Source organism: Lonchura striata, chromosome 3, assembly GCF_050655825.1.
Source record: "Lonchura striata isolate lonStrDom1 chromosome 3, ASM5065582v1, whole genome shotgun sequence".
Lineage (NCBI taxonomy): Eukaryota > Metazoa > Chordata > Aves > Passeriformes > Estrildidae > Lonchura > Lonchura striata.
The window spans coordinates 83,139,779-83,160,001 of record NC_140705.1 but is presented as its reverse complement, the minus strand read 5'-3'; the positions used below and the strand labels follow the sequence as shown (position 1 = coordinate 83,160,001).

Sequence of the window (20,223 nt, the reverse complement as noted above, 5' to 3'; positions counted from 1 at the left end):
TGCTTTGTTCCAACCCACCTTGAAGCCCCTTTATAAGGAGGCTTCAAGGGGCCATGCGGTCTCTTGGAACTTCCTCCTCTCTTGGAACCTCCTCCCCTCTCTTGGAGCTTCCCCTCTCCTGGAGCATCCTTTTGTCTCTCCCCTCCCCCACCCTCTCAGGCCCGGCCACGTGCTGTGCCTGGGAGCACGAGGCAGGACCTTCTGCACCCCCAATAAACCTCTTTCCCCAAGAGCAAACTTCAGAGATCTCTGCCTCCTTTCATCTACACCGTGCTGGAGTGTGGTATTTTCCACAAGGTTCTGAGCTCAGAACTTTGAGGGTAAAGAGAGAAGTATTGGTGAAGTAAACCTCCAGGGAGGAGAGCATTGTTTCTTTTTTTTTTTTACAAAGACTTGGCTGTGCTTCTGAAAACATTCTGTTCAGAAATACAGAGTCAATGCTGAATATTTAATTGGCCTCTTTATCTGCTGGGTGATGAAATGACTTCAAGGTGTTTTATGCATGCCATGAATGCGCACTGATGTCCAAAATAATCTTGTATCTTCAGATAGTCACACATTTCCTTAGAAATAAATGTTGCAACATCCACAGAAATCTTGTATGATAAGTGAAGGACTTTGGTGTATAGTTTTGGAAGGGGACAAGGCACAAAGATTGTCCATCTGAGTTCCCCAGACAGTGTTTGAAAAAATGTCACACACTACCAGTGTGGATCATGGGCATGTAATGGGAGTCACGCTGGCATCAGCAGATTATTAGAACATTGCAGGGCTGAAAGACACAGTGGTTTTGCCACATCAGCAGCGTGTGGCCTTTGACATCATGTAATTGGGGTGCTTCCAAGCACTGAACCTGCAGCACCACAATAAACTTGACTGTCATGCTCTACATAACGTAGTCAGAACTGCAGCATTTTGTGACATGAGGTCTGCGTGTCAAAAGCACGAGAGATGTTCTAAGCTAAATTGCCAGCTTACATCTTGCTAGCATAATCTGTGGCTTGAGAGGCATTGAAGTTGTTAAAATGGAGGAAAACAAGCATACACCCTTCCCCTCCTGCCACCAAATAAATAAACCCTAGCCCACAGTATCTGTTGTTGAAGCTGCAATTCAAGAAGTATCCCAATTGCAGAAAAGCAGATTTTTTAATCAGGCTGTTTGCGGCTTCTGGGTCTCTGACCACTCTGCTTGTCAGAGAGCCGAGTCCTCGAAAGCCGGATAGCGTAATGAAATCTTCCTCTATGAAGGCGGGACGGCTCACAGGCGGCTTTATTTCCAGAAGGGTTTATTGAGGAACAGCAATTCAGGGAGCGAAGGGAAAACAACCTCTCCGGGAGGGAGCTCGCTCTGAGAGCCTCGAACAGGGGGCGGAATCGGGATTATAACGGGGACAAGAGAGGGAGGGTCCAGGCATGAAGCGTTCAGTGAAGGAAGGCTTCGGGGGCAGAGTCAGGGTCGAGTGGCAGGGTTATAACCAATGAGGGTAAGGGGAAAGAGCGGCTTCAGGGAAGGAACCAATGGAGGTATAAAGAACAAAGAATTTTCTAGCACCAAGGGATGACAGACATACTGATTGATAACAGGGGAGGCGGGGAACTACACACCTGTCACCTCCCAGGGTAATTCGGGGGGACAGTTTCCCAAGTCCCCTCCCACATCTCCCCCGTTCTTGTTAATTAAATAAATATTTGCCAAAGTCTTGGTAAGCGTCTTTTTGAAGATGGTTAAGGCAACTGAAATGAGAAGGACAATTATGAAAATCCAAAAGAGTCCTTTTAAAATGGAGGCTGCCCACCCGGGAATGCCCCACTGCATCAATAGTTTGTGGACGGGGTCCACAGCCGAAGTTTCCGTTTTGATGTCCTGTACTTCGGTCCGGATCCGCTGGATGTTGGCTTGGATGGAAGTGCTCCGTGATGTTAAATTGAAGCAACACAATCCTTCGAAGTCCTCGCAGCTGTGGCCATGGGCGAGCAGCAGGAAATCAATAGCCGCTCTGTTTTGTAATGTGGCTTGCCTGGTGGTTTGCTGGTCTGCCAGAAGATCGGAGAGGGCGGCAGACGAGGCGTTGGCATGCTTACTTATCCAACACTCCAGGTGAGAAAGCTCACCGAGGGCCTTAGCTGCTGCATACCATGGTAAAAAGATGGATACAGCGACCCTCTTTGTTTTTCCCCAATCGTAAATTTCGGAGTCACAATTTTCGTCGAATTGAGCATATGATCTTTTGGTGCGTGCCAATTGTCTTTCTTTTTTCCAATCTAGAATTTGAGTTCTGTTTGGAGTGAGGGTAGCAAGCTTGCCAAGGCTGCATGGGCCTCCCTGGAGCCGAGATGGAATTCCCGACCATACTCTGTCCCCACAGATAAGAAACATCCCCCTGGGCAATGTCTTGGGATGAGTGGATGAAACTGAAATCACCTGGCTAGTATAATTGCACCAGGTTTGGCTGTTATATTTTTTACTGATAGGTGTTACATCTTTCCGGTATGTGTTTTTGGCCAAGTCAATTCCGTGCCAATTTTGACTTGGCCTCCTATAATAGAATTTGACACAATATCTAGCTGTGGAGGACCCCAGTAAGTCCAATTCTTGGGGTTCCTCTTTGCTGTTGGGCAAAATTTTGGTCCACTCATCCCAAGTATCGACCGGGTTAGGCCTCCTACCCGTGGTTCGGAGCAGGTCGGAATTGGATACCGGCCAATCGTCGGCTACCAAGGGGACCCCTACCAGGCAAGTGGACAGGGGATTGTCCACGTTGCCCATGGCCAGACATAGGTTATCCTGCTGCAAGGACTTTGCCAGCGTGATCCAGACGTTTTCTTTCGGCTGTGGTACCACCCAGCCATCTGCTACATGCAGCCACAGGAGGATGGAAAGCGTGGCTGCAACCAGCTGGGCGCAGTGGGACATCTTCTGTTGTTCCTTTTGGGTGAATGATGTTCTGGCAGCCATCTTAGTACTAAAATTAAACAAAACAATATTACCAACATACATTTGGTTCCCTCCCCTCCCCCAGCTCCCCCTTTTGGGTTAAAATAAAAATAAATTTCAGGACGGAGGGGTAAAGGGATGACGGGTTAGGTATGAGGGTAGAGGGAACGGCACAGGAGGGGATGGGGTGGCGGAAGTTGTTAAGTCTTGCAGAGGTAGGTATGTCCTTGTGATGAGGACCCGGGAGACGATGTTGAGTGGTCTTCCGGTCCTCTTCTTTTTTCTCCGTCGCCACGCCACTGCATTATCTGGTGGTGATTGTGATGGGGTCGCTGGGTTGCTCCTCGCTGGGGGGTCTGTGGTAGTGCTCTCCAGGTACGGTTTGACGTATTTTCCAGGAATCCATTTGGGACCCTGGGCTGTGGAAACACAAGCGTACCCTCTCCCCCACGTTATCAGAGGGTACGGCCCTGAGATGATTTTTGATTTTGGGTCTCTGATGAGGACTGGCGGACGCTCTTTCAAAACTGCCCTGGTGTTATTGCAAAAGTGTCTGAGTGCAGGGGGATTCGGCTCTCGGTCAGAACAATTTAAGAAATTAAGAACATAAAGTGCCTTGCATAATCTTTCAACTGGTGTCATGGCCAGAGCCGAATCGTGTTGTTGTTCTAGCAGCCTTTTTAACTCTTTGTGGGAGCGTTCCACTATTGCCTGTCCTGTGGGGTTATGGGGAATGCCGGTGGAATGGGCAATTCCCCATTGTTGTAGAAATTGTGCGAATCTTGTCGAGGTGAATCCAGGCCCATTGTCCGTTTTGATGGCTTTTGGGACTCCTAATGTGGCAAATGCCATGAATAGATGTTTGATGATATGTTTTGTTTTCTCACCAGTGTGGAGTGACGCGAACACGGCCCCAGAAAATGTGTCTATGGACACATGCAGGTATTTCAGGCGGCCAAAAGGATTATAGTGAGTGATGTCTGTTTGCCACAGCTCCAATGCTGCCAACCCTCGGGGGTTTATCCCCGTTGGCAGCGGTGGAAGGGCGAAGGACTGACAGCTTGGGCATGTGGCTAGTATGGCTTTGGCTTGTTCTTTTGATATTTTAAATTGTCGGGCAAGGGCAGGTGCATTTTGATGGAAAAACGCATGGCTGAGCCTTGCCTGTGCAAAGATGTCTGGTAAGGTTAATGAAAGTGCAGGTGCAGAGTAATGAGATGTCATTGCAAGGAGGTCGGCCATCCGGTTCCCCTCTGCAATAGCTCCTGGCAGGTCTGTGTGAGCCCGGACGTGCATAATATAATAGAGTTGCTCTTGGTGGGAGATCAGCCAGATTAATTCCGTGAGCAAATCGAATAACTGTTTGTTTTGAACTTCTTTGAGCAGGGCGTGTTCTGCCCGTTCTGCTACCCCGGCAACATAAGCCGAATCTGTTACCAGATTGAAAGGTTGCTGAAATTTTTTGAATGCTCTCACGACCGCAGCAAGTTCAGCGATCTGGGGGGAACCCTCAACCAGTTGGATGTCAGACTCCCACTTCTGACTCTCCGGGTCCTTCCAAGTGATCACCGATTTGTGGGATTTTCCCGACCCATCGGTGAACACCGTGAGAGCACCTTTAATAGGTGTTTTATTTTTGAATGACTTTGGGGCCAAATATAACGTGTCTTTGAATATTTTATGTTTAGGGTAATGAATGGAAATCTGTCCAGGGTAACTGTCTAAAGCAATTTGCAAACTTTCGTTTGTCTGAAGCAGGGATTCCAATTGTTCCAAATTAAGAGGTAAGTAAATGCACGCTGGGTCACACCCTGCGAGGGTCCGGAGGCGTTGTCTGGCCTTTATTATTATCCTAGCCATCAACTCTGCAGGAGTTGAAATAGTTTTCGCTGGCTGGTGCGGGAGAAACAGCCACTCAATGATAAGGAGTGGGTCCTTCCGCCCAGCGTCCCATTGAAAAAGCAGACCATGGAAGTTTGGGCACTTACCCAGTATGGCAAGGGTGACGGGAAGGAGCCGATCCACACGGTGGGCCTGACGGGATCGTATGGCCTCAGCGACTCTCTCCAGGGCTCCTTTGGCGGCAGGTGTTAGCTCGCGAGGGGAAGCTAGGTCGCCATCTCCTCGTAGCAGGTTGAAGAGCGGCGCCAGCTCCTCCGTGGTGAGTCCCAGGAGAGGTCGGATCCACGTGATGGTACCGCAGATCTGCTGGAGATCCCGCAGGGTCCGTGGGTCGTCTTTGACGGTGACAGATTGGGGCGCGACAGTCCTTCCCGTAATGTGAAAGCCCAAATACTTCCATGGCGCTGACAGCTGGATCTTTTCTTCGGCAATTTCAAACCCTGCAGCTTTAATGGCCTTAACAGTTTTGGAAAGTGTGATCTGCAGATAAGCTTGTGTTTCAGCGCAGATCAAGACATCATCCATATAATGCAGGATGATCGCTTCAGGGAACAGCTTTCTGATCGGCGAAAGCACCTGGGCCACAAAAGTTTGGCAGAGCACTGGAGAATTTTTCATTCCCTGGGGCAAAGTGGCCCATTGGTACCTCTTATAAGGCTCCGCCCTATTGATGGAAGGGACGGAGAACGCGAATCTGGGGGCATCTCCGGGATACAATGGGATGTTGAAAAAGCAGTCCTTGATGTCAATGACTGCGAGCTGCCAATCCCGGGGAAGCATGGAGGGTGAGGGAAGGCCAGGCTGCAGGGGGCCCATGTCCTCGATTACCTCATTGACCCTGCGCAGGTCTTGGAGTAGGCGCCATTTGTCTTTGCCAGGTTTTTTAATAACAAAGACAGGAGTGTTCCAGGGGCTGGTGGAGGGTATTAAATGCCCCAGGCGGACCTGCTCCTCTACTAATTCATGGAGCGCTTTTAATTTCTCCTCCACAAGGGGCCACTGGTCCACCCACACTGGAACATCGGTCTTCCAATTCAGCGGTGGGGAGGTGCGCTCCGCAGTGGCCCATACTAAAAATCCCATGCAGGGCTAGGGATATCGAGGCGGGCACCCCATTGGGACAAAACGTCCCTGCCTAATAACATGATGTTAGATGAAACAACAAAAGGCCGAATGGTGGCAATCTGTCCCTCAGGGCCCTCCACACTTACCAGGTGTTTGCTGCGCATGGAGTTGACAGCTCCTCCCACTCCGGAGATTGTGCCACAAGGGGGCACCAACTCCCAGTCGCGGGGCCACTTTGACCGGGGTATGATGGTGACGTCTGCCCCGGTGTCTGCCATCAGGTCCAGTTTGATGGACTTTCCCTGAAGCGATAAAACAGTCTCAATCATTGGTCTGGATTTGCAAACATTTTGTGTGAGGAAGACAAAATTGTCTTCCCCGGAGTCATGTCCAGCGAAATAGTCCTGTGCTGGTGGATCGGTGAGGTCGGCCACGTCGAGGAGGTACATGGCAGCGAAGGGGAGCCCCTTGGTGATGGTGCAAGGTGGTTGATGGCAGACGACTGAGACGGTGACCTCGGACCCCGGCTGAAAGCACACCACTTCAGGAACGACGGTAACACGGTCTGGTGTGAGCCTGCAATCTCCGAGTATTAACACTGTCACCTCACAATTGCGGTAAGGGGGTTCCAGGAACCCAGCGGGAACTCTCACCAGGTCCTCATCCTGGAGAGTCACAGTGATGGAGCTTTTGAGGACCCGGTGAGTGTCTGAATCTAAGTTGCGGATTCTACGGAAGAGGCGGAGCCCGTCGTCGTGGCTCCGCCAACCCTCCGGAACTGTCCGCTGGGCCACCGGTCCTCCCGGATGGTGGGGAGGCCTGGGCGCTGTGAGGGGCCACTTGTTGTCCTTGCGCGGCCCCTCCCCGCGCTCCGCGACCCGTTTCCCGCCTGCTGATGGTAGGGCATCGGGTTCCTGGGTATTGGTCTTGGGGAGGGTGTGTACGAGTAGTGTGGTTGCTCCGGGGGCCAGTATGGGCAGTTGGCTTGTATGTGGCCCATCTGGCCACACCCGAAGCACCGGATGGTGTTCATCGTCAACATCGCCTCCCCAATCCCCTTACTTACTGCAAGGGCGACAGTGGTCTCGGTGGAGGCGGCTTTCGTGCAGGCCTCCACCATCTGTGCGATGGTGGGTTCGGGGTCCTGAGGTAAAGTCCTTAATATCTTCTTTGTCTCGGCTGTCGCGTTGGTCATGGCCATCTTTCTCAGGAGCTCTTCCCTCGCTGCAGGATGGTCTATCTGCCGGTCGATGGCCTCCCTCAGCCGGTCCACGAATTTTATGAAAGATTCCTCTGGGCCCTGGGTAATAGCTGAAAAGTTCTGGAGCGGGGTTTTCCCATCGGGGATTTTTAACAGTGCCGCTCGGCCAGCCTCCTTGATGTCATCTAGGACCTCCGTGGGTAACAGTATTTGGTCCTCTGGCTGGCTGAACTCCCCCTCCCCTGCCAGGGCTTCTATGGCTTCCTCTCCCTCTCCAATTGCCTCTGCTAAATTGTGTTTTTTCAGAAGAGGCTTGAGGAGCTTTCTCCATTGAATGTCCCACAATAAAAGCTCGGTGGGAGTGAGCAGGGACTTGGCAATATATTTAACGTCATGCTGGACCAATGTATGGCCCGAGAAAGCGAGGTCCAATACATTCTTAAAGAAAGGAGAGTCTCGACCATAGTCTTTGGCAGCCTTCCTCAGTTCTTTAATCTCCACATATGGGAGTTGCTCCCAGTGTGGCCGCTGCCCCCTGGTCCTCACCACAGGTGCTGCGAACGGCCCCAGATCTTTTGCGAATTCTAAATCCCCATCCTTAATTGCCTCTGCCCTGATCCGGGCCCACCCACCTCCCGGCCTAGGTGTGGGCCGGGGGCTGTCGCTGTCCTCATCCTCATCGGAGGATGAGGCAGGATGAGCAAGGGCTCGGACCTTCCCCTTGGCCGGTGGGCTTCGGTGGCATGAAGCCCGGCAGGCCAAGATGGCCTGCTTCCGGCCAGGCCGACTTCCGGTTCCGGTGGCGTGGGAACCAGAAGAGGCCTGAGGGGAGGCGTGGCCAGGCTCACCCACCGGGGTGTGGCCTTCCGGCAGGGGGTTCCCTCCCACCGGGGCGTGGCCTTCCTGCAGGCCGGTCCCTCCCACCGGGGGCCCACCCAGGGGTGTGGCCATGGGGGCTGGAGGGGCGGGTCCCGACGACGTAACAATCGACGCGGTGGTAGGGGCGGGACCCGACGCAGGGGCGGCACCCGACGGGGGTGGAGCCTGAGGGGGACTGGCAGGGGCCCGAAGGGAGTGAGGAGGTGGAGAGGAGGCGCCATTTTGTCCCTCGGTGGCGGGCTGCTCGGCCATGTGGCCGGCGCCATTTTGTGAGGTGTGGTGACAGAGATCAGGAATCGAATAACATGGTTTTAAACTGGGTACAGGGGTTTGAGGGCTTTGGGGAGAGGAAAGAGTCGCACTGGGATGGCCAGTCCCAGGACGAGGAGAGGACAGAGTGGGGCGGGGAGCAGCAGGGAGACGGTAGCAGCCCTGTGCCTGGTTATGGCAGGATCTGCTGCCCGACCCACCCTTAGGGGAAACCGGGTTAGGAGTGGGGGGGGCGGGATGAAGGTTAGGAGAACCGGGGACCCAACTCTCACCCTTTTGTTTAAATAAAGTGTAAATAGAATGAAAAAGTGGAAAAAAATGCCCCACAGAAAAATTCCCCTTTACTTGTAATGCGTATAACAGTTTCCCAATATTTCCCCAGAAAATAAGAGAAGAAAAATCATCCCTGGAGGTGTCAGGGAAGTTATCGAAAATAAGATTAACAAAAGCCTTAAGGTCCCTCTTTTTAAAAGAAATGTTACCCAAAACAAGGGAGGATTTAACGTGGAGGTAAAAATCCCGCCGGGCAGGAGACAGGCGGTTGCCCATTCTCACTGCAGAAGAAAGGAAATCCCCAAAGAGACAAAGAGAGAAACGAAAAGGAAAAGAGACAGGGTCGGGTGCCAGACAGGGCACCAGGAACTCACCAGAAAGAAGACCGCTGTCAAAACGAAAAAGCCTCTGAGGGGGAGAGGAAGCGCCGCAGATCTCGTCCCGTTCGGAGTCTGCTCCCAAACTCGAAGTCGAACCAGGACGAGGTGTCTGCAGCCCGCGAGGTAGGCGATCTTCTTCAACGAAGAGCAGCCGCTCGTGGAACTGGCGGCGAACGGCGCTTTTCGTCCTCGGGCAGCCGGATCACAGAGCCGAGGGAGCCGAGGAGACGCTCTGCGGCTGACTCCTGAGAGGGGCCAGTCTGTTCGGGCGCCAGTTGCGGCTTCTGGGTCTCTGACCACTCTGCTTGTCAGAGAGCCGAGTCCTCGAAAGCCGGATAGCGTAATGAAATCTTCCTCTATGAAGGCGGGACGGCTCACAGGCGGCTTTATTTCCAGAAGGGTTTATTGAGGAACAGCAATTCAGGGAGCGAAGGGAAAACAACCTCTCCGGGAGGGAGCTCGCTCTGAGAGCCTCGAACAGGGGGCGGAATCGGGATTATAACGGGGACAAGAGAGGGAGGGTCCAGGCATGAAGCGTTCAGTGAAGGAAGGCTTCGGGGGCAGAGTCAGGGTCGAGTGGCAGGGTTATAACCAATGAGGGTAAGGGGAAAGAGCGGCTTCAGGGAAGGAACCAATGGAGGTATAAAGAACAAAGAATTTTCTAGCACCAAGGGATGACAGACATACTGATTGATAACAGGGGAGGCGGGGAACTACACACCTGTCACCTCCCAGGGTAATTCGGGGGGACAGTTTCCCAAGTCCCCTCCCACAGCTGTTGTTACAAATTACAGCTTGCTTAATTAAACAGACAAAGTAGTATCCTAATAGCAGAAAGTGTAGAAGTTTAGAAGAACCCAATGACTTGTGTTGCCCATTTTTATTTTCAATTACTTTCTATGCAATCTTCCTACATTAAACCAGGCTTATTTTTGTTCTTTTTTCTTTTTCATAACTATAAGCCTAGTGAAGCTGCTAAGAATTGTGTTTGTCTCTGGCTTTGAAACCTGAGATATATAATCAGACTTGGTACAGATTAGATTTTTTTTGTACAGTTATAATACATTGTATCATCTGCAACCAGGATATGAATCTGCTAATGCCTCTTTTACCTGTACTCTCCTGCTCAAAAAATTTTACAGTGTAGCTGAGTATTTTGATGAGAGAGTGTTTGAAGTTTCTTTAAGATACTTCATAGAACAGGGGAGAATTGACTGAACTGTTTTGAACTTGTCTGAAATTCAAGGCTGAAACATGAAGGCTGAAACACTCTGCGAGGCATACCAGAACATGAAAATTCTTTCCTTGGTATAGCATGACTGTTTCTTCATTCTGGATCTGAACCTTGTAACTCTAGTGACTTGCATGAAACGGACCTTAGTGGGGGCATTTGGACTTCAGGAAAATGAGTAGGATTTAATTTAGGCCACAGCTCTATGCATGATATGCTTTAACCAGGGAATACTTGTGTGCCTTCAAAGCAGTGGGCATGCTGCTCTGGCAGAGCAGATCTAAGATGTCCCCTTGTGGGCTTCCCATGTGCCTTTCCTTGTCAGAATCCATGGTATTGATGATTCCGAGATTGTAGAAAGTCTCTGTCTTTCTGCTCTGCTGCCAAAGAAAAAGCCATAATTCGTCTGTGCTGGTTTCAAGGTTGTTTATTCTTGTTTATCTCTAACATGTTCTGCTGCCCTACTGCAGGTCTGTCATGCAGGGCAGCGTGTGGGGCTCTGCCCTCAGTGGGATGTTACAAACATTAAATACCAGAAACTACCTGTGCTATATTTACAATAATGTGCCAATATCTGTCACCTACGTTGAACAGTGTGTCCCCAGCCTAAACCAATAGAAAAATGCCAACACTACAGTGAAACATGGAGGGCATGAAGAAGGAGAAAAAGGACAAGACACACCCAATTTCCTCCATCTTGTGCCCTTTGGACCCCTAATCTGGAATCCTAAAATTTTACTTTTGCACCCATGCTACACTTAATTATTACTTATATCAAACACTCAGAGCTTGTAATTCATCCTGTAAGATTGAAAACTCTTTTCCATGGACAGAGATCAGAGACAGTGTCTCTCGGGGCTCTGTACAGGGGCGTTCCTGACCCCCTGCCAGGGTCCCAGGCCTTCCAGGACAGCCAGAGGGAAGCCCTGGATTCCCACATTTCCTTTGTCCTGTGAGCTTCCCATGTGCCTTTCCTTTCTCCTCTCCATATGAAGGTCATAAGTTAGCAACCCTGCAGGTCTCCTGTGTAAGTACACAGTGATTGCTCCCTGCCTTAGTTCTTATAAAAATGATAGCTCAAACACTTTCAATAATGCTTCTTTCTAAACTCAGATCCTTTTGATCAGGGAGTGACTAGATGTGCTATTACAGCAGCAGATGCAAGGAACCAGTGATCTCTGAGCAAGCTACTGATGAGAGCAGCATGAACATGATGCATCCAACCATAGCCTCCATTGTAACTGGAGTACAGAATACAGGGATTATTTTACAAAAGAGACAGTAAAAGAAAATATGGTACCAGCTATACAAAAAAATCAGTCTTAAGGAATTGGTGTGTTCAATTGCAGCTTGAATTTATTGCTATGGTATCAGAATTCAATTTATCTTATTTAAGATAATACAACATAGTAAGACTGTTAAAAACTACTTACTGTTTCAACATTGGTATATTTCTTAAAAATTATTTTTGTCTTCAACTATGTTTATTTTTGTCTGTCATGGTTTAACCCCTAGCTGTTGCTTGCTTGATCCCACACCTCTGGGATCAGGGAGAGAATTGGAAGGGTAAAAGCTGGAAAACTCATGGATTGAGATAAAGAGAGTTTAGTAGGGAATGCAAAAGCCATGCACACAAGCAAAACAGAACAAGGAATTAATTCACCACTTCCCATGGGCAGGCAGGTGTTCAGCCATCTCCAGCAGAGCAAGGCCCCATCACACCTAATGCTGACTTGGGAAGACAAATACCACCACTTCACTTTGTCTTCACAGCAAAATGCTGTGGAAAACACAGGGAAGAAAATTAACTCTACCTCAGCTGAAACCAGCACATTGCCATAAGGATCTGTTTAATCTGTATTGGTAAATCACTTAGTTTGTGGTTGATCTTGAATTTTTTATATATTATAAGACATTTTCTGGGAGGAAAGAGAAAAGACTTAATTCTGAAGAAACTTCAGACTGGTTTCCTCTTCTCAGCTTTCATCTGAAACTGTATTTGGTAGTAGTGTTTGTAGGTTTGAAAATAATAAATTGCCAGGGAAATTCTGCTCAAGACAACTGAGGAAACCAGTGGGATATTAAACTGGATTTGGTTTGCAACTCACCATGAAAACAAAAGACTTCCCTCAGAAGGAACTGAATACTTCTAGGTAAAGCATTTTTTAATATATTTTTTTTTGTATTGTTTAAGTTGTTACACCTTCCTATTAAACAAAGAAGGGCTGAGGTTTCTCAATTCATTGCCCTCCAAATTACCTTGTTGTTCGGGTTTAAAAGCAAAACCAGTGAGAGACTCCAAGTCAGAAATACAATTTATTGGGAAAAGGACAAAAACACATGCAATAATACAAAGGGAAAAACTACTGACAAAGTCAGAATACAACCTGGCTAGCATACTGTTAGCAGTCTAAATTGGAGTAGCTGTAGTCCTCTTGGGATGGCAGATGTAGTTGCTGTGTCTTCTCAGAAAACCTGTGAAAAGGCTGCTCCTCTGTCTAGAAATCCCCAGTTTTATCCAGGCGGGAATGCCTAGCTCCTCCCCCCTGGGTGGAGCATCTCACAATGGATTATTATGAGTCACGAGGTGTGTCCTTAATCACCTCCTTCTCCTGGACAGTGTATCTCTGAGTCATGTGGCAAGGCATTGATGGGGCTATTAACAGCAGATAAGGAAAACTGCCCCGAGGCAACTCCTACTCAGATGGTAATAGGAAAACTTTTTTTTGGTCTTCAATCTTGGACACTTGTGGCCTGTAAGTTAAGTCAAAGTTATCTGCTTTGCTTTTTGTCTGGTCAATGATCTTATCCAATAGATTTGGTGATTCAGGAAAAAAATTGTCAAATGTCTTTGAAAAATTACTTTATTGTAGTAAGAACTGCTCCAAGCCCAATTGAGTCTGCACCTGGAAAACACTTTAAGTTTCTTGCTGGTGGTATGTGACAAAGGAACTGTGTATGCTGAATGTAGGATATCTGTATCCAGTGCAATATGACGTGAATGTGAATGTGAAAAATCCGTCTCGCTCTAGGAAAGCTAGCTTCCTTTTCTGTAGAAAAATTTAAAAGTGGGAATATAATCTATATTTTGGCTTCCAAGTTACCTTCAAGTAGAACTTACTCTATATGCATTTTTTTCCTTTCAAATGTGTTTTGACCTGTGGATTTCTTATAATCTATTAATAGCAAGACTGTAGTCTATTTCCCTATGCTCCCTAAATCATATATAGTTTGACGTGATCACTTACTTGTACCTGAGTATTCACAACAGCTTCTCTATTCCATGGATTTGCACTGGAACAAAATTCTATTCACATGAATGTTTGGGTAAAAGCAAATGAAAGAAGACTTTGATATCTACCACACTAAATATTTTATTTTCCTGAAGAAAAACTGAAATTTCACAGTGGTTTGGAGGTTTCAACTTATTTCAGAACTGTGTGAGGAGACCTGCCTCAGGATGGAGTTAATTTTCCCCAAATTGTGCATGTTTCATTCCTTCTTCCTCTACCTCCCTCAAAACTGACTGAAGATGAATTGAATAGGGATTCAAACCCTCAGTTTGAATACAAACCCTCAGTTTCTGTAGCCCTCTGTGTTGTTCTGGTGAGAATTTTCCATTCCTTTTATCAGAGGTGTACTTGAAGATATGAGGGAGAGTCCTGCAGTGCAGAGGGTGCTTGCTTGGAGCTCATTATTAAAAGCAGAGCAGAACGGGCCTCAGCATGTTTCTGTCCTGGCTCCTGTAAGTCACACAGTCAAACTCCCATCTTACCAAAGCCAAACTCAGACTTTATTATGCTGAAGTTATTCAGGAGAGCAGACTTCTGCATGCTAACTGATTGCTTGGATGATTACATGCTACTATTTCAGTTGGAAAGTTTTATTTTTCTGTGCCTCTTGGCTAAATGAACCTCTGACTCGTTAAGTGCCAAATGCTGAAAGAATTACTTGTTTACTCCATCCACCCGATGGACTCCAGCAGAAAGCCTAGTGGGCAATAAGGCAGCTTTGGCTTTAAGCAGGTGCTGAACAGTGAGAATAGAAGCCATTACTCTTCATTTCTCTATTAGTTTCACTGCTCATTTAATAGTGATGGGCAAAGAAAAACATTAATATCCTATCCTGCAGCCAAATGCACTGAAGTGGGAGTGTGACTTGTGTGTTTTCCTCTTTCCTAATGGTATCATTAAAATTTAACTAGTCCTCTCGATCATGTTATTATTCCCGGGGTTAATATGCTGAGATTGCTGGCAGCGTTCCTGCAGGAAGAGTTAACAGTGGCTGAGGCTCTGTGGCTGGCATTTGTTGCTCAGAGGGAAGTGTTGGGACTGGAGAAGCCCTGGCACCAGAAAGGCACAATCAAGTCTTTGGTGACAGGGGCATTTACAATACACAAACATATTCTTTGCCATTTACTTCTCTCTTTCCACTCCCTCCTTCCTTTTCTCTCCTCATTAGCCCTAAAGCTGTCAGTTCATCTCATCTGCTGTTGGGTTTCTAATGGAAATTCTTGACAATAAGTCTGCATATGTGTGAACCTAGTACTGTGTGTGATTTAAGAGATTGTTAGACCATAGATGGCTTTTACTGGAGGTCAGGTAGGCTAACCAAGAGGGAGATGCAAATAAAATGGTATTTGTTAGAAAGGAAGAGCTGGCTGTCTGGGCAGGCTGAATGTGGGGAAATGATGGGTAGCTGGAAGGCCATTAATGATGGCTTTGTAAGCAGCTCTGCAGTGTGGGTGGTGAGCCTAAATCCAGAGCTATACTTGTATTATGCCTAACAAGACTTCATTTTTTTTTCCCCTGTGTGTCAAATCCTTTTCTGAATAATGGATTTCACAAGAATTCTCTGGATTTTGCATTAGATTTAGAGGTGGATGGAAGAAGTTATGGTTGGTAGGAGAAGAAACTGGCTTTCACCATTACCTTGAAAACAAGGCTCTGCAAGATTTTACGGAGTTGATCTTTGTAAAGTCATGGATTACAGTGCTCTGGCAAAGAGGCTGTTGGGTGAGGAATAAGAGATAGGCAGTCAACTCATTGAAGTGCTTTCTCAGTTTAAATGAATAGTTGGGATCTACTTCTTGTAAGCTCTTGACAAGAGCTTAATTGTTACAGGTATTTGATCACATCTTTCCTTTGTCCTGTTTGTTTGGTTTTTTTAATCAATTTTCAAAGTTGCAAGGAGTGGGGTAGACACTTAAGGCAGGTTGGCCAATATGTTTTTGTCTCCTAAAAGACATGAGCATCTGTAAGTACAGAAAGGGCCCAAGGAGAAATGTGTAAGGAAGAATACAAGATGTGGACATGGAAATGAAGTGGGGAATTAAGTTTGTCCAGGCAGCAAAGCAACAGTGCTTCCATGGAACAGGTGGCATGCTGGGAAAGCAAGGAGAAATGGGTAATAAATCAGTGTTCTGTAAAAGCCTGAGCTTATTTTAAAGTCTTGTAGGAATTATGCATATGGAGTTTGTGTTCTGTTTTTCCTTAAAAAAGCTATCACTAAAATTTATTGTCTCTGTTTCTCTCTTTCTTAAAACAGAAACTAGCAAGCAGCTAGAAGAGTAGAAAGCATTGACTGAAGGTTGTCTTTGGTTTAATGCACTTTGGTATTTTTCATTCTGAAATTAATTTTTTTAGCCGAAGGCTAAGGTGCTGGCATATCCTGTGATCTAAAGATGTGACTGGCTTTTCTTTCTTACATCTAATTGGTTTGTTTCTCTTTTTACCAGTCACAAAGATATCTGTGTTCCATAATGTCAATTTGAGACTTGGTATGAAATAGAAATTCAGTTAATTGCATTAGCAATTTTGCCCAGCATAACAAATAAATGATGTATGTTGTAGTGCATCAGCAATAGGAATGAATTCAGTCTCACTTTTTCTTTTCCCTGTGCCTGTCTCTGAAGGGAAAAAATGTTGGATTTCCAGATTAATTTGAATTCTTATAGTGTTAAGCTTACTAATTCTGCAGTATTATTGTACTGGACACTCTAAGGCATATTATTAAGTAGCAGTACTTGTTAATCCTTTAAAAGCAGAATAGAATAGACTTGAGGTGTGAGAGGACAGCTGAAGGTGAGGGAGGGTATACATGAAGGCTGAATGCACTGGCACTGATGGCTCTAAATGAAGCACTTTACAGATCAAAGTGCTTTAAATTGCCATCCTTCTTTGTCAGTCCTAGTTACTTGGTTCTTCCTAGCCTCGTCTGCTTCTGTCTTGCCTGTTTAATATTCTACTTAAGTATAACAAGAGATGAAACATCCCAGATGCCTGTATCCTCCAGGAGTCAGCACTACTGATGGGAATACTTGTGTTAGCAGTTTATAAGCAATGAACTAAACAGGGCTATAAAGAGGAGAGGTAGCAGGAAGGAAACCATTGTGACTTCTCTTAATTTGCTGTTCTTTTTATCAGCAAAGAAAATAAATTTTGTAGCTTTCCTACTCCAAACCCATGTGCTCTGGGTAATACAAATTGTCTCAATAAGCACACACTGCTAAGGCCTAGATAAGGGTAATTTCTGTGCCTGAAATATCAAGGACTAGAGTGTGCTATATGGAAAGCTGGTGTGGAATCGGGCTGCTGAGGAAGCTGTGTGTAGTAATGTGCATGGGTGACACTGATAAATGGCTCCTCTAAGCAGGCATCTACAGCAAATTGTCACATTGAGACTTCCCAGCATACCCTAGACCTCTGCATGAATGAAATCTCTGTTGTGTCATTATTTACCCACCTCCATATGAAATGAGAGGATAGGATTCATTGCTTCAGTGCAGCTTTTATAGGAATTTGCTCTCTTTATGTACGCATTTGCATCTATATTTCTTTTTTTGCACTTTCTGCAGCAATGGCTGCAGAATTCCTGGTGTTCTCACTGTGATTAGACATACAGCTTTCTGAAATGGGATGAAATGGCTTTCAGGGTAAAGGATGGGTCTTTTACTTCTAAAAACCTAAAATGAAATGTATTTTATTTATTCTGATTTTTGACTAGACACATGTATAATTCAAGGTAAATAATAAGCGTGGTTTGTTTTTTGTTGATTTATTTTGTTGATTTATTTTATTTATTTTGTTTTAGTAGAGGTTGTGGTGGCTGGAAAAGGGGAGAAAAGCATGAATTGTTTTCCTTTCTTGATGAGTCATAATTACTGTCTTCAAAAGGTAGTGAGATATTCTTCAAATCTATTTTGCACTGAAGGAAACCTCATCTTTTCCTTGTTTCCTGTTATCACTGGACATCACTGATTCATGACAGGAATCAGACTTTCTTATCGTCTTTCTTCAGTATACTTGTTTTTTTACTTTTTCTGTCTTTGAGGTTATTTTCTAGGATAACTTAGCATTGAAACTCTAGTAATTTAAGCTTTGATGGAAAGGTCTCTTGAGGTCAGGGTAGAATTTCTGGCCAACCTAGAAAAAAACATAGCCAATTTTTTTGTAGTTAGCATATATTCCCAGTACATAAAGATCCCGATAAATTCCCTACTCAATTCCAACCAATACATCAAGCTTCAGGGCTCTAAGCTGCTAGGAATTTACCTGCAAGGATATAAAATGATAACCTCTGATGCAGCTGCACACAGGTAACACTGTGTCAGGGCAGAAGGACTGAGCACTTACACAAAACTTGGCTACTGGATTACACTAATAAGCACCTTGGCCAAAGTTTGCTGTTATGGTGATGTGCTAAATCTGACAGGGAATTTGGGTGCAGCTGAGGTGAGGATGGATGTCCTGTCCCACCACCCTGCTGTGGTGTTGATGGCTGTCTCCTGCTATCTGCTCCACCCTGCTGCTGCAGCTCTCTTAAATTGTTTCTTCATTATTGGCTCCCTTAGCTTCTTGCCGTTTCAGCCTTTGCCCTCGGACTATTTCTGTGTATCTTGCTGGCTTTCAGTAAAAATGTTGAATATTTGCTGGTGATGTGGAATGGGACTTTGTCCACCTAATTTTCCATAGGTAAGGACCTTTTTTAATAACTTGGTGGAAGAGGACAGTTCTTAGAGGTAGTTAGGTGGTTTGTAACATCAAGATGCTCACAGAAATCACAGAATTCCACACAACTGTGAATATTCACACCAATGTGCCCATTACCAAAGTATGTACATAGATCTCATCTGAGTGAAATGTTTGTCTCTTCTGTTTTTACAGATGAGATGAGTTACAGAACAATGTGGTTAACTTATTACTTGCATGAAATGAAGTCCAGGGTTCTTATGTGCTTGTGATGTTAATTATCAGACTTTCCCCTTTTTTGCTAATGTTGATCATCCCATTCTCCAGCAGTTTTGTGCTGAGGAGGTGTTGGTTTCTCTGACTCTGTACAGAGAGGGAGAAGAGACTTGTGGTTTGCATTTCAAAGCTGTCAGCCTTAAAGGAATTGGACTATGGCAGTTGAATATACGGTAACTAATTACCCATGTATATATAAAAAAAAAATATTTGGAAAGACCTTGACTTCTGATTCTTTGTCTGGTGCCAGAAACTGGCTGCTAGTTTAAAAACAGCAAAATTGCTAATGGAGTTAGGTGTGTTTTATGTGATTCTTTTTCCCCCCCGGAGTGTGTTTATTAATTCTTTCTTCCTACCTTGGACAGTTCATGTCTAAGGATTATTTAATTGTCCTTGACTTTTTGCTGGTGTGCATGGCATGCTTTTAGGCATTCTGTATTCATGTAGTATTTGTTAATGTTTGTTTTGTATTCTGTCTGCCTCTCTGCCCTTCCAGAGATCAAATGGATGATTCAAGACTTGACAGCATATAAATGCTATTAAACTGCATCTGAAAGAACAGAAAATGAGGCCTTTGTCATTTAATTAGTTAGAACATTAATTGGAATAGATTCTTCAGTGTTTTTCTTTTCAGTGGAGAAGTAAATGTTTGTGAAAGTGTTTTTCTACTTTTTATAAAGTTTGTCATTAGAACATGTCTAGAATTTAGAAGTAGCAATTTGTATTGGCTTACATGATATCTCAAATGTGTTCCATCTCTGTTTTCTTTCCCTAGACATTCTTTTACATTGTCATTATTCACAAGTTTTAAACTGCAAAAATATTAGTTTTTGGATTTTAATTCTCTTTGTCTTCACTGAGGATTGTATTGCTTTAACTGCAGTTGTCATTATATTTGTTAAGCAAAAAGGGGCATCTATACATTTTTTGTTTCCATCCTTTCTGATCCAAACATAATCTTTATGAGGTATTTATTAGATCCTGTCAGTAACCATCATGATCCTTGGGCTGAGACCCTGAGAACAGTAGGCAAAAAGCACACTGAGATACTGCTGTCTGCAGTTTTGCCAGGTGACTGGGAAACCAGGTTAATGCTTTATTGCAATTCTATGGAGTGATCTCACTGTCTCTTTCTGACAAAGTTTCATCTCTCAGAAAAAAACCCCATGCTATGAACAGGAAACAAAAATATTTTCTATCATGGGTTAATTGTTTGATGCCTGCTTTCTTGCTGGCTATTATGTTAATAGTAACTTTTTAGGGTGACACTGAAGTTTATCATCCATGATTAAAGAGTGTTGGAATGTATGTTGCTGCTCTAACAGCCTTCCCTTTTGTAGCTATTTTGCACGAGTTCCCCTGAGTTCCTCAAAACTGTCTTCATGTATTTCTTGTGGTGCCTACCAGAGTCCACTATGTGTTGCCAGGCTTCATAAAAATGTTATATATCCCTTTAGGCAGAAGAGGGTCTTTTAAGGCACTTCTGATGGTGGCTGCCTTGAATGAGGAGGAGTAATTTCCCCAAAGCCAACCCCAGTGTGCTGGACAGCTGGTTAGCAGGGATGTGTTTGCTTTGCTCAGCCTTTAAAGTCCTGCCCTGCAGCTCTCGCTTGTGGTGCCAGCCAAGTGGCTGTGCTGGTGAGCTCGGTGTCAGTGCTGCAGTGTCCCCTGAGAGGGGTCTTTGGAGACACCATGCTCAGTGGGCAGTGCTGGATGTGCTGCCTCTTTGTCTGTAGAATGGCTTGTTAGGCTGCCTTTAATTTGAACCATCTGTAGCAATGTGCATGCTCTGTTATAATACTGTTTTTATGTCAAACCTTCAGTGGCATGCTGTGAGAGAG

The 20,223-nt window shown here is 45.7% G+C and overlaps 2 protein-coding genes across 3 annotated transcripts in view; one reads left to right on the top strand and one right to left on the bottom strand.

The window, feature by feature from the left end:
* KIF26B (kinesin family member 26B) overlaps positions 1-20,223 on the top strand; it is a 292,881-nt gene that overhangs the window by 6,099 nt on the left and 266,559 nt on the right. The gene's annotated exons all lie outside the window — the stretch shown is intronic.
* Positions 1,181-3,198, bottom strand: LOC146767967 (uncharacterized). The gene has a single exon (XM_085576945.1). It carries the CDS (start codon positions 2,996-2,998, stop codon positions 1,598-1,600), a length of 1,401 nt encoding a protein of 466 aa, XP_085433071.1. The 5' UTR covers positions 2,999-3,198; the 3' UTR covers positions 1,181-1,597.

Coding starts and splice junctions, on each gene's coding strand:
- LOC146767967 (XM_085576945.1), bottom strand. CDS start 2,998: ATGTATGTTGGTAATATTGTTTTGTTTAATTTTAGTACTAAGATGGCT.